The 12,673-nt window shown below is 40.3% G+C and overlaps 1 protein-coding gene across 9 annotated transcripts in view; it reads right to left on the bottom strand.

Moving 5' to 3' along the window:
* Window positions 1-12,673, bottom strand: part of relch (RAB11 binding and LisH domain, coiled-coil and HEAT repeat containing) — a 37,156-nt gene that overhangs the window by 17,514 nt on the left and 6,969 nt on the right. For 3 of the 9 annotated variants that reach the window (XR_006375747.1, XM_044176340.1, XM_044176341.1), the window contains exons 2-14: window positions 12,504-12,593; window positions 9,259-9,330; window positions 9,064-9,119; window positions 8,789-8,902; window positions 8,336-8,530; window positions 8,010-8,104; window positions 6,617-6,746; window positions 6,245-6,414; window positions 5,487-5,562; window positions 5,309-5,404; window positions 4,261-4,284; window positions 378-490; window positions 117-207 (exon numbers count right to left, since the gene is read on the bottom strand). Coding sequence is in view for 8 of the 9 variants with exons in the window: in XM_044176340.1 (XP_044032275.1) it covers window positions 117-207; window positions 378-490; window positions 4,261-4,284; window positions 5,309-5,404; window positions 5,487-5,562; window positions 6,245-6,414; window positions 6,617-6,746; window positions 8,010-8,104; window positions 8,336-8,530; window positions 8,789-8,902; window positions 9,064-9,119; window positions 9,259-9,330; window positions 12,504-12,593 (1,322 nt within the window). In the remaining variant the exon portion in view is untranslated. The remainder of the gene's footprint in view (window positions 1-116; window positions 208-377; window positions 491-4,260; window positions 4,285-5,308; window positions 5,405-5,486; window positions 5,563-6,244; window positions 6,415-6,616; window positions 6,747-8,009; window positions 8,105-8,335; window positions 8,531-8,788; window positions 8,903-9,063; window positions 9,120-9,258; window positions 9,331-12,503; window positions 12,594-12,673) is intronic. The other 6 variants (XM_044176343.1, XM_044176344.1, XM_044176342.1 and 3 more) reach the window with 5 other exon arrangements.

The following is a 12,673-nucleotide window of genomic DNA, read 5'->3' as shown; positions in this document are numbered from 1 at the left end:
AGTACTGGTTTTCATTTTTGAGCAGGTGTAGGCGAAGCCCTCTTTGAATTACCATTGCAGGAAATTAGTGACAGCATATTCAATAACAAAGGCCACCTGCAGAGTATATACTGCACCTGTTCCCAGCACTGAGGAAGTAGTTCAGCTTCAACACGCGTGGGACCCACGTGCCTCGCAAAGGCAACACACCCCGTCAGGATCATTTGTCTTCAGAAACACACACACACACACACACACACAGAAACATATGAATACACACACCGCTGGATAAACTCGTTTGTGTCTCTATCTTGGGGCTAAACAATGGTATTTCAGTAACCAGCATAATAAACTATAAGCATATTGTTCTGTCTACACAGACAAACATATATACACACCTCTGCTCGTCATCTGGTCTCTTGATTAGGTTAAAGAGGATGTGGAGGAGCTGGTCTCTCTCTTTAGGCTCTGGGTGAAGGCAGGCGGTACACAAGATGAGTGGAATCAACTCCTGAAGAAGAAACGATGAGAGAGAAACAGAGAGAGAAGTGGCATCAGTTTAGGTTACTTTGCAAAAGGAGAGTGAGGTTGAAACACATAGGGAAAGGATGGTCGGTAGCAGTCAAGCAGGCCTGGAGGTCTATGGAGGATGGGGAATAGGAAAGGGGGAGAAGGTGTTTATTAAAAAGAGGAGAGAATATGGGAAAGTCACAGGGAGAAAGAAACACAGGGGGCCCCTTTTGAAACCAACATGCTTACCTTCAATACCTTGTTGGTGTTATACCGTGACTCATTTGGCTTTGGAGTCACGCACATACAATTACAGCCACGTACTGTAGAAACTTAAATAGTGCATGCACAAACTCAGACACAGCTGCATATATAGACAGACACACATATACCTATTGCTCTACTTCCCCAGTTCCCCTAGTACAACACAGCTCTATCCCAGAGTTCAGACACAGTTTATGGACCTTCCAGTCAGAGGGGAGAGAGCTCAGCTGCCCTTGATATAGGGCCTCCATGGCCAAATTGTGGTCAGCCCTAAATTCCCGCCACACACACTCAAATTAGAGAGTGCATACAGAGTTAAAAATATGTTATTTTTCAAACAAACTCTGTTTTTTTTCCAGGAAGATATCATATTTTCCTGCCAAGTGCTGGAAGAACGAGCAAAACCCCAAAGCTGGATGGACATATGGACCTGACAGAGACACTTGGGTAAAGATAGGCTGTGATGAGTCACCCGTTCAATGCTGGACCAACCCTCTGAAGTCAGCGCCATGTTGGCTATTTTTTTCTTAAAAATATGCCATTTAAGTATCAGAGGGTCATTTTAAGTGGTTACATGACGAGTTCAATATGGGTGAAATCAGTTCAAGCGTCAAAAAGCAGCAAAAACCTGCAAATGAACTGAATTCAGCCTAATTTAACTGTCACATTCAATAATCTTCTGCCCTTGGCCTTTGAAAATACCATACATTTTTACAAGACATTTTTGGAGACTTAACAGCACTGGCCTGATGAAACAAATAAAGGAATTCATAAACAGCACACATCTGAAAAGCCAGAACCCACGCTGGCCCTGTTCTATTTCTGTGTGAACTGCTGTGTTTCTGATGTGAAGACTCTTTCAGGAGGTTAAACATCTGACTAGTCCTGGATAAACATTGTGGGCAGGTAGAGTGGACAGCAGGACGCCAGGACCCAGAGGTCAGGGGGCCTGATGCTTTACTTCAAAGAGCAGAGCTACTGCAAATTCCAGTCCAAGTATGTGCAAGAGCTTGCATCCAAATGTTGCAATTTTTGTTGATTTTGATACCCCACATTCACATTCCACTTCAAATCTTTATAATATAATTCAATTTCTTTGTAACTGTTTACTGTCTGTTCTCACTGTATTATGATTTTAATAAAAAAAAATATTTGTGACTAGCTACACAGGCTTCTCTCCTCCAGATGCCTTTTCTTTTCAATCATTTCCCCTTTTGTTTTCAACCCACACTGACTTTCTACTGCATTGTTAGAGAACCCAGAGCTGAGTACCAACATACAACAGAATGTAATGATGTCTGTCATTTGAGTTATACCTTAACTCCTAATCTTTTGTCTTGTAACAGCCCTGATAAAACTGTCAATATTCTTTGTCTTGCCAGTTGTTCGTTAAAGATCACAGTTAATCTGGCCAGTAGAAAAAGGAAGTCAATCATTACTACATATATTTACTTTTTTTTAATAGCGATACCATTTCTTGGAAAGCCTATACATACCCTTTACTGTATATTAAATGGAATTAAGAAAATAGTTCTGTAGCAAATGACCACAAATCAAGCCTTTTTCAACAAAAGAAATGGAAAATACAATTAATACAGAGCTATACAGAGAACATTAAGCTACAGTACAGCACAGTATATTGAAGAAAAACATAATGTTTAATGATTTACAGTGTCTGATAATACAGCCAGGTGGCAGGCAGTTTCAGTGCATCATTCCACTGTTAAACACAAGTCAAACACTTTTTGTTCTTAAGTGGGTGTCACATTCAAACAACAATAAGGTGTGTCTCCAGGCTTGTGGTGGTTAGAAAGCTTCAAGTTACAAGATGGAAGTGTGAGCAGCTGTGTGTGTGTGTGTGTGTGTGTGTGTGTGTGTGTGTGTGTGTGTATATATACGCAATGTCATGGTTGGTGAATCTAACGGACATAGTACAAAGTCCACACTACTCAAGAAGAACCCCAAGGCCTCAATGTTGTGTTTTAATTCTCTTGTTATCCTCTCCCCTCAGTTTGTTTATCTAGATTTTGCAAAGAGATTAAGTTCTCCATAACTGTGGTGGTCGATTAAGACAACATAACCACGGTGATATGCAAAGCAGCCTGCCCAAGAACGAGTCCAACCAGACTTACCTCGTTCTAACACTCCACTTTGGGTCTTATCAAGTTTCAACACTTTATGTGCAAAATTCAAGCCCATAGTATTTGTATACACAAGGACACACACAGACACAAATTGCATGCAAGCAGCTATGTGCAGGCAGAACACCTGTGCAGGTATCTGCATAACAGCTTGCAAGTAGCAATAGCTTTTTAATGCCTAATCTATAAAAAAAAATCTCCTTCCTATGGAGCTCCCTCAGGGTCACAGCAAGAATGTTTTTGAGGACTACTTTTGCGTTACCTCGCAATATTATAGCATTCTCTCGCAATACTTGTGCGTTACCTTGCAATACTTTTCTCCTTCCATTCCTTCTGAGCCATATGTCTATTTGGAATGGAAGGTAGTGTGGAGATTCATGAAGTTCATGCATTTAGCACTGTTTATGGACACCTCACCTTATATTATGTCCATTGCAAAGAAGTTCTGGCTAGGAGCTGTATGTATAAGGATAATAAGGATTTTCCTCAGTGAAACCCCTCTGGGGTAAAGTACAGTACAGAGTACTCTCAGAGTACTGTTCACAAATGAAACAGACAGCATTCTGCAGATTATCCTGCTTTCTTCTGGGGAGACCTCTTGATCTAAGAATTTGTTTAAATTTATTTTCACTAATTAAGCAGTAGTACTATATCAGCATACTTAATGCCCAGTTCAAAGTAAAATTCAATGACCTGATATACTGTTGCTCTGTGCTGGGAGCACCTGAGCAAAAACAGACATATGGCTCAGAAGGAATGGAAGAAGAAAAGTATTGCGAGATAACGCAAAAGTAGTCCTAAAAAAATTCTCGCCGTGTTGTAGAAGGAAAGCTCAAAGCTGCATTACATTACATTACATTTAGTTACCTGGAATCACTGCACACTGCATATCAATCACAAAAAAAAACAAAACAACACTTTTCTTGTGTTTTATATAGCCATAAGAATATAGCATAAAGCTATATTAAAATCACTCCAGAATCTTAAAAGCCACTTAGGCACTTAAAGCGCTTAGAGTTGCAGCAAATAAAACAAACAGGGAACCAATCAGAAAAGGATAGAGTAAAGATTACACTAGTTTTAAGAGACCCATCTAAGGCTAAAACTGCATACCTGAGGCCATCATTGCATGTTAGTTCATATTTTGGATATAAATCAATTTTTATATTTCCTATGCAAGATAGCGTAACGGCAGTCATCAGCACAGAAATGTCAGAGCTACTGCTAATTAAAAAAAAATGAATAATTCTGGCAAGTCAGACCCTATGTGACAGCAGTTGTAGCCAACAGGAGCAGGGCATTAGTTAAATATTTTTGGTCTACAAGTCATGTGAGAACCATGCAGATGAGTGCGTGGAAGACTCACCTGGCAAAGATGTGCAACCATTCTCTAGAAGAGAGGCATGCATGAGAGTGAGAAAATGAGTGAGACGAAAAGAGAAGAACAAAAATAAAACCAGTGAAGGCAAAAAGGACAGCAGACGTAAGTGGGAGACAAAAACAGCAGAGGAGAAATGATGACAACACTGGTGAAAACAAACAGCATCATAAAAGAAGGTGAAATTCCCAATCAATAGATAGACACAAGTCAGCTGGGTATTAGCAGGTTAAAAAATGTCCATGTTCTGCACTGCAAATCTTGAAAAGAGCTCTTTATTCGTACAGTTTTCTGGTAGAAGACACAGTCAAATCTGCAAAGAGATAAAGGTGCCAAGTGCAGCTTTAATACATTCGATTTAAGACATTAGTATGATTATCATAAACAAACCAACAATCAGACCAATTAGAGCACTGCCAAGAAGTCTGGCAGCCTCTACACACTGTGTAACACTACATTGCATGTTAGTTGAATTGTGGGAATGCCTTATGACAAAAACCAAGAAGAGGGTGGTTTTCTTTCAAAGCAAACAGAACCAAACCTTTCTCACAAAAGCAGATGGTGAAATGGGTGAATCAACAGCCGAAAAATCACTTTCAACATGTTTAACCTCTTCAGCAAAGCTACAAAGAAAACTTCTGACTAGAGATGCAACATTCACTTTTTTATGAGGTTTATGGAGAATGCATAAGATATGTTATCTTGAAATTTTCTTAACATGAATTTGCAACTGTGTCACAATTAAACACAGTGACAAATAATTATGCTACACATTGCACCTTTAACCATGACACTTAAAGGCTGTTTAAAATCGGTTCACTGCCCATCCTCAAAGACATAGTTTGGATGGGAATTTGCATGCTAAAGATGATGACTGTGTTCCCTGCAATTCTCCCTAAATGTTCACCCTGCTTAGCCTTGCTGCTGTGTGTGTATCTATTGGACACTAAAAGAAGAAGCCTGTGATGAGGACATTAATGAAGGGAATACGAGAGTAGAAGGAGATGAGCAGCAGGAGCAAAATAAGTGGGGTTACCTCTCGTTTAGCAAGAAGGACATTAGGGACGATGTGAGGGAGACAGCGGCCCAGCATTAACATCACACTCTCCTCACTGTCTGCTATTCGAGATACCTGGAAACGAGAGGCATTATATTGTGTATGTTGTCATAAATGTACGGTTTGTAAGTCTACATGAAAGAATGTGTGTGCTGACCTCTGCTCCCAGGCGGCTGTCAGAGCACATTCTGCAGAAGGACAGCAGGGCTTGCTGGAAGGCTGGGGATAACTTCCTGTGACACCACAAACAAGAGACCAAGAACAGTCACTACAGTCTCGCTCATCTAAAATTTTCAAAAGGGAAATATATGAGGGTGTATAGGAAACACAGTATTCCATTGACTGGATGATTCACTAGTTGGTAGGTGCACTAAACATACTACAGCATGTGTGAGATAGTGGTTATAAATGTTTATACATGACCAAAAGTCAAACGTTCAATTCCCACTAGGACTGCTATGTGCTCTGAGGAAATTAAGTAAGCTACATTTTCACTCAAGAGGGCAGCCATAGACTGAAAGTGCTATTGTATTGTCTATTGTGGCAACATAGACTGATAACTACCTCCATCTAGTGGTTACATTTAGTAACTACACTGCGATTGGCAGTGTGGCTGTAACAAATAGGTACTGGAGGTACTGGATACATTGAATATCATTTTCTGTTTTCTAGATCCAAGTACCTTGGCGGAAAATCTGTAAAGGATTGAGTTAGGGACCACACAGTGTATCAAGCAATGCACCATGGACAAATACAACATTATTGACACAAGGATTGTCTTTTTTTGTGTCTATTAAACATTTCTATGCAGGAAGTATATACAGAATCTTTAAGATAGTCGACAGCAGGAAGTTTAAAGTTTACATTTATTCATTTACATTTATATGTTTTCTGTATGTCTGAATTTCCACTCACCTGTTAGGTTGATCAAACTGGACAGGAGGCCGACTGTTAAGCTTGTTGTGTGATTGTGGGTGGGGCTGTGATGTGGTCTGAGTAGAGGGGGGGTTCGGGTCAGTTGCAAGCTCTGAAACCCCCCGGATGTCCAGATACTGGCCGTTATCAGTAGGAGGCTTAGGGTAAGACTAGATTAAGTTAGGATTAATGGGCCAAATTTGGGCTTCTGTAAAACTACATCAAGAAACATGCAAATACATTGGAATCTTTTAAATATTTGTAACTTTCTATCACTTGTTTTATTGCAGGACACTGTTACTATTAACACTGTATATGACAGGCATAAATTAACATAAATCTGCGCATTACATATTCAAACTGACCACATACCACAGAGAGAGGGTCAGTGGAAGAAGTGTTGGTGGTAGTGGTGGTGGAGGGGTTGGATGTATTCTGGGAGCCCAGGTCCAGAGTGGACGGAGGTTGGGAGGAGACTGTCCTCTTCAGTGTCTGAATCTCACTGTGAGGTAGGGGAAAGACAGAAAAGGACACTGTCAGAAAACACTACATAATCTTATTAGCGAAGAAGTGAGATAATAATAATGGTAGCAGGTTGAAGGTAGCGGACGCCAACAGACTCAACAAACTGATCCGTAAGGCCAGTGACATTGTGGGGGTGGAGCTGGACTCTCTGGCGGTGGTGTCAGAGAGGAGGATGCTGGCCAAACTACACGCCATCTTGGACAGTGTCTCCCACCCGCTCCATGACGTGCTGGTCAAGCAAAGGAGTACCTTCAGCGGAAGACTCATCCCACCAAAAAGCACCACAGTACCTCACACTTATTTTATCTTTTATCTTATACTTATACCCACCTGGTACTTAATATATTTTCTGACCTGTTTTTATAGTCTTTTATAGTGTATTGTATTATAATTTTTGCTAGTACTTCTCCTGTGTGCACTGACGTAAAGGCGAGCTGCTGTAACAAAGAGTTTCCCTTCGGGGATCAATAAAGTATTTCTGATTCTGATTCTGAAGACAAAGATCTTTCACCCAAAAGAAGTGGTAGAACAGTTCTGTAAAATGGCTCAACAATTTTGGATTGTGTCAAATCAAGTCAATTCACTTTTTAATTTATATAGCCTAATGTCACAAATCACAAATTTGCCTCAAGGGACTTTACAATTTGTACAGCATACGACACGCTCTATCCTTAGACCTTCGATTCAGATAAAGAAAAACTCCCCAAACAAACCCTTTTAACAGGAGAAAAAAATGGAAGAAACCTCAGGAAGAGCAACAGAGGAGGGATCCCTCTCCCAAGACGGACAGACAGATTGTGGTAAAGCAAATTTGTCTGAATCTTAATGGTGGCAATTAAAGATTCCAGATGGAAGGAAAATACGCTCCACTAGTGTATCAGAGCAGGGTTTCCTCTGTAATTTCATGCAGCATTGGTGCTTGGGGGAAACTTCCAGACTGGTTCTACCCTCTACCTCAAGGTTCAAACATGGTCACAATTATGGTAATAATCCGGACTGAGGTGCTGAAAACATTTTTAGGTTTTAATGGATTCTTCTCATTTTCCCCTAGCAGTAGTGGTAAATGGTCTTGTTGTAATGGCATATAACTATTATGAATAGAGAAAACCGTGTCAGCATCATAGCATACTAACAGTGGTCATATGATTAATACAGCACAACTGTAGGCAGTATCTCAGCCAGTCTTACATACTGACTGATTCACTTGTATATTAGCACAAACATGCACCCAGGTACACACCTCTGCAGTTTCTTGATCTGCTCAGCTAGGCTCTGCTTCTCAGAGTTGAGGAGGCTTATCTGGTACTCCAACTCTTGGACAACTTCTGTCTGTTGCTATAGAGGGACAAAAAGATTATACAGACACTTAATACTTCAGCTCAAGAGTAGGTGCTCCAATAGGTCAAAACTCTTCATGAGTTGGTGATATGTCAGACTTTATTGAAGCAGCCACTTTTCATTCAGTGCCACAGCCTATTACTGAAACAATGTGAATGTAGAGCTGTTTTTCCAACATGGATGAAAGGTACAACTCATGAAGAATTGTACTTCGACCCACACACAAACCTGCTGTGAGAGGTCAGGCTTCTTTGGGGGATCTTGGGCGATGCAGTTTCCTGGAAGATCACCACTATCCACCCCTACTGACACATCAACCGTGTCCCGAGGAGAAGGGAGGGGTGTACCACAGCTCCTGTAGAGCTGTAACAGGTCAGGGGGTTTCGGGATGTTGAGGCCGACATCATCCCACAACTCAAAGTCCTGGAAACAAGTAAAAAACAAAATAATTAAACAATACTAATGTGTGGTAAACGTTGGGCGTCCGCTGCAGGACACGATGCAAGCTCAGAACAGGACAGCTGATCCAAGTTGTTGAATTTATTTATAGTCACATGATCCTACCAGTAAATAAACTTTGTATTAAGAAGCAGGCAGAAAGAAATGATAAAAAAAGGTTAACTCTATTAAAACATTTGTCATTCTGGCTTTAAAACATGCGGCAACCAGAAAAATCTTTACCTGATCATCATTTTCATCAGAGAAGGTGATGGCTGAGAGTTTGTAATCACTTTTGAATAAATATTCATTCACAAGGAAGTTTAAGGCTCTTTTCTCCAGTGGGCGTATAGGCTCCTGAGGTAGAGAGGAAAGAGAAGCTGTGAAATGATTCACTCAAGGCCTAGCAGTGATACCACCTTAGGGGTTCAAAGGAACACATCTTATCTCTCAATTCATTTGCAAAGAGGAAAGAAATTCACAAATCTTTTAAATTTCAACACTTAAAGATTCCCCACCTGAATTTCAGGACTTGACTTGAAGTTTTTTCTCTCCTGAGAGGGCACTTCGCTCTCTGAGAAATTGAAAAGATATTAGATGAGTTTGAAAGGACGCTGAGCATTATTCATCTAGAGGAATTCTCTTAGAAAAAAAAAGAGAGAGCTGTAACAATAGAGGGTTCAGGTGGAGAAGAAGTTAAAAGTACGCCACACCTGCTGCCTGAGTCAAGTTGGTGCGCAGAGCCTGAATGGTCTCCTTTGCTTTCCGTAGTTCAAACTCCAGCACTGGACAGGAAGTGACAACACACACACACACACACACACAGGAAGTGCATCCAACCAAAGAGAGGGAACAAACAAATAAAACAAAAATGGGCATGAAAAAGAAAACCACCCAAAAGATCGTAAGAGTCATAAAACAAAACAACAAAAAAGGATGCATGCAAATCATGGGTCTAAGGAACGCATGCAGCAGAGGATCATGGTAAAGCCAGCTGGATGACAGTCTGTTTGACAAGTGTGTGTAATGCATTGAGACACATCTCAATGGTAGGATTTCCTGCCCTCGTTTTCCTCCCATTAACAGCACTGATGTGACTGACTTAAAAAAATGGGAGTCCAAAGTTACTTCAATTGTAACTGAGGTGAGCAAATCTAATCAAGCTATTGAAATGTAGCCTGGATAATCTAGGAGCTGTCTGACAAAGGATTTTTTCCAACACGTTTAATTACTAACAAGTAATTAAATCATCTGGTTTCAAGCCACTCAAAGGACAGCCACTGCTCAGGTTATTCCTTCTTCTTAATAGTCTAGGCCATCATTCTATGAACAACACAATCTAAGCTATAAAACTCAAGAGTCAAAATGTCATTAACAACATTATTGTTTTAGACTTGTTTTCATTTAAAAAAAAAAACATAATGCATAATAACCAAGCAAGCCGTTTCTGATGTCTTATACAATCAGAAACAGCAGACATTTGGATAAAATTGTTGATTTGTATATTGGAATTTGAAAGGCTAAACTAACACTGAATAAAGAAAAAGAACACACAAGATTCTTAGACACGTTAGATAAAAAACACACGCAAAAAGTAAGAAGCGATGGAGCAGAAAAACTATGTTGCATAGCTGTGCACTGAAAATCTGCCATCTGATCTGATCCTGTTGTTGACCCCAAATCTGTCATCTAATGTCTAGGATTGTGGTTCAACAGGCATTGTAGTAGGCTTCATACATTTTTAATTTAAGGCAGGTCAAAATCTTTAGTAATAATGGCAGGCTACATTCTACAATTTCCTGTAAGGTCATTGTCAATTTTCAGTTCCCACAACTTAGGAATACTATATTTCTGCAAAAAGAAATGTAATTAGTTGGACTTTTCTGACCAAATCCACCCACTCTGACTCCATCATCCCTAACCTTTCTAGCAGATCGAGAGTGCACAGGATGCAAGCGCAACAAAATGGAAAACCAAGAACTGAATAACGGGGAGAAGATAAAAAAAAATTAAAAAAATAGCAAAAAGCTAGTCTGGATGGAGTGACTTGTCCAGTATTGTTCACTGGGGTTTGATCAACGTCAGGAGAAAGCCAGAAAACCCAGAGTCAGACAGCTGGGGGCAGGCATCTTGACAAGAAGAACAGGTCAGGGGATGAGAGTGGGGGTTGGTGAAGAGGGAAGAGAGGAGAAGGAAGGTGCCAATTTGGTAGAGTGGACAGTATGTGAATAATAGTCATTTTAAAAAGATGCATCATTTGTAGTTTGGAGAATGGAACCAACATCTCTGCTGCATGGTTTTAACTGTGCCCTTACTATGCATTAATGTATAGTATGCCTGCTTTTCATAAACTGACAAAAGCCCCAAACCATGAGAAAGCTAGTTCACTGTTAGTGTTTAAAATTAGCTCTGGTTCTTGAAGCAGTTCCATTCAAGATTCTTGGAACCTTGGCGCTATCTAGTGAACCAGCCCGCGTTTCCACCAGTTCTGAGTGCAACCATTGTAATCAAGGATTTATCAACAGAGGGCGTTGCACAATGCACAACGATATGTAGAATATGACACACCCACTTCGGTTCACAAGGAAAACCAGCTATTTTTTGGTTCCAGTTGGGAACCAACTTTTCGGGTTCCGAACCAATATATATTTGCTCGAAATGCTCCGAACGGTTCAAAATTAGGTGTGCGAACCAGAATGGAGCCAGTTCCACACTGGTGGAAAAGGCCTATGTTTACATTTTAGGTGTATCCACCTAAAGACTTAAGACTTCAACCTTTACAAAAATAGTAATCCTTTTTCTACTCTCATAATGCAATATACACTACAGATTCAATTTACTGACATTTGCAATTCATAGACATGCAAACAATCCTTTTACAATATAGGAAGACACTAATTCTCATGCTTAGCAGTCATGTGCAGTACAGAGGAGGAAAAACAATCTAATGTCAAAATAAGAAAAAACATAAAGCACAATATATGCCACAGTTTGTGCACAATTCCATAAGTCCATACTGCAGTTATGGATTGGGGCTTTTCAGGACTCACTGACTAACACTTACAGACCAAATGGGTGGATGACTACGGAAAGCTGGTAATGGATAATGTTAACCACTGCACTACAGCATAGTGTGCAGGGCTAAAAAGTAATGCTTTCATGTTGGCGATTATAAAATAGAAAGGTGAAAACAGGAGGCAGATTATGTTAACATAATATGAATGGTCCCTGCAGTACTTATCACATAACATCTGAAAACCAACAAGCTACTTGTAACTGAGCAGCTGCTCTTCAAACCAGCGTTCTGTGATGAGGCGCCATCAATGTTAGACTCAACTGTTAATGTATTTGGCTAAAACTATCTAAAGGTGTGTCACGACAGAGCCACGGGGGGAAGGGGGTGTGATTTAAAAAAAAGCTGAGACAGGTCCTGTACCAAAATGCCACAGACTGACTCAACAGTGTGACAGCTGATAGCAGGGGGGCACGAACACCTCTACCAAGTAAAAGAAAGAAACTTATTACATGTTGGAAGTGGAACATGTTGACAAAAAAACAAGATTTTAGAAGTACAAATTCTGTTAATTAACTTTATTTCTAGTTAAAAACTATATAGCGAGAAAACAGTGCGACAGTGTGAAAACACAATGACACTATTGTTTGGTGTGGATTCTGACATCAAAATATAATATGCTCATTATTTTGTCATCTTACACGGCAGTGCCACTGTGACAAGATCAGAATAAATACATCTTTCAGTTTTTAGTGGCTTGGATTACACTGAGATTAATGTACTATTATACAGTCTTTGATGCAGCTGTCAGGTGTTATTCTCTTTGTTTCTACGCCACCCTCCCATTCTGTAATTGTCTATTCTCCTGCTCGTTGTCCATCTTTTATTTCCCCAAGATAAGCCGGGGTCTCTTGCTTTCAGCCTTGACAGTGCGGTTCATCTTACCTGCCACCCGCTCGTCCGACTCTCGGTTGCCGTCATCTGAGTAGCGGGCAAAGTCCAGAGAGTCCAAGGTGCTGATGCTGCCTGCTCGATCTGAACAGAGACAGAAACAGAAACAACAGATCAGTCCACTGTCAAGCAGCTCACAGAGCTCAAAAATGTGACAATGCACT

Source organism: Siniperca chuatsi, linkage group LG19 (genome assembly GCF_020085105.1).
Source record: "Siniperca chuatsi isolate FFG_IHB_CAS linkage group LG19, ASM2008510v1, whole genome shotgun sequence".
Classification (NCBI taxonomy): domain Eukaryota; kingdom Metazoa; phylum Chordata; class Actinopteri; order Centrarchiformes; family Sinipercidae; genus Siniperca; species Siniperca chuatsi.
This window is presented reverse-complemented; position numbering and strand designations above follow the sequence as displayed.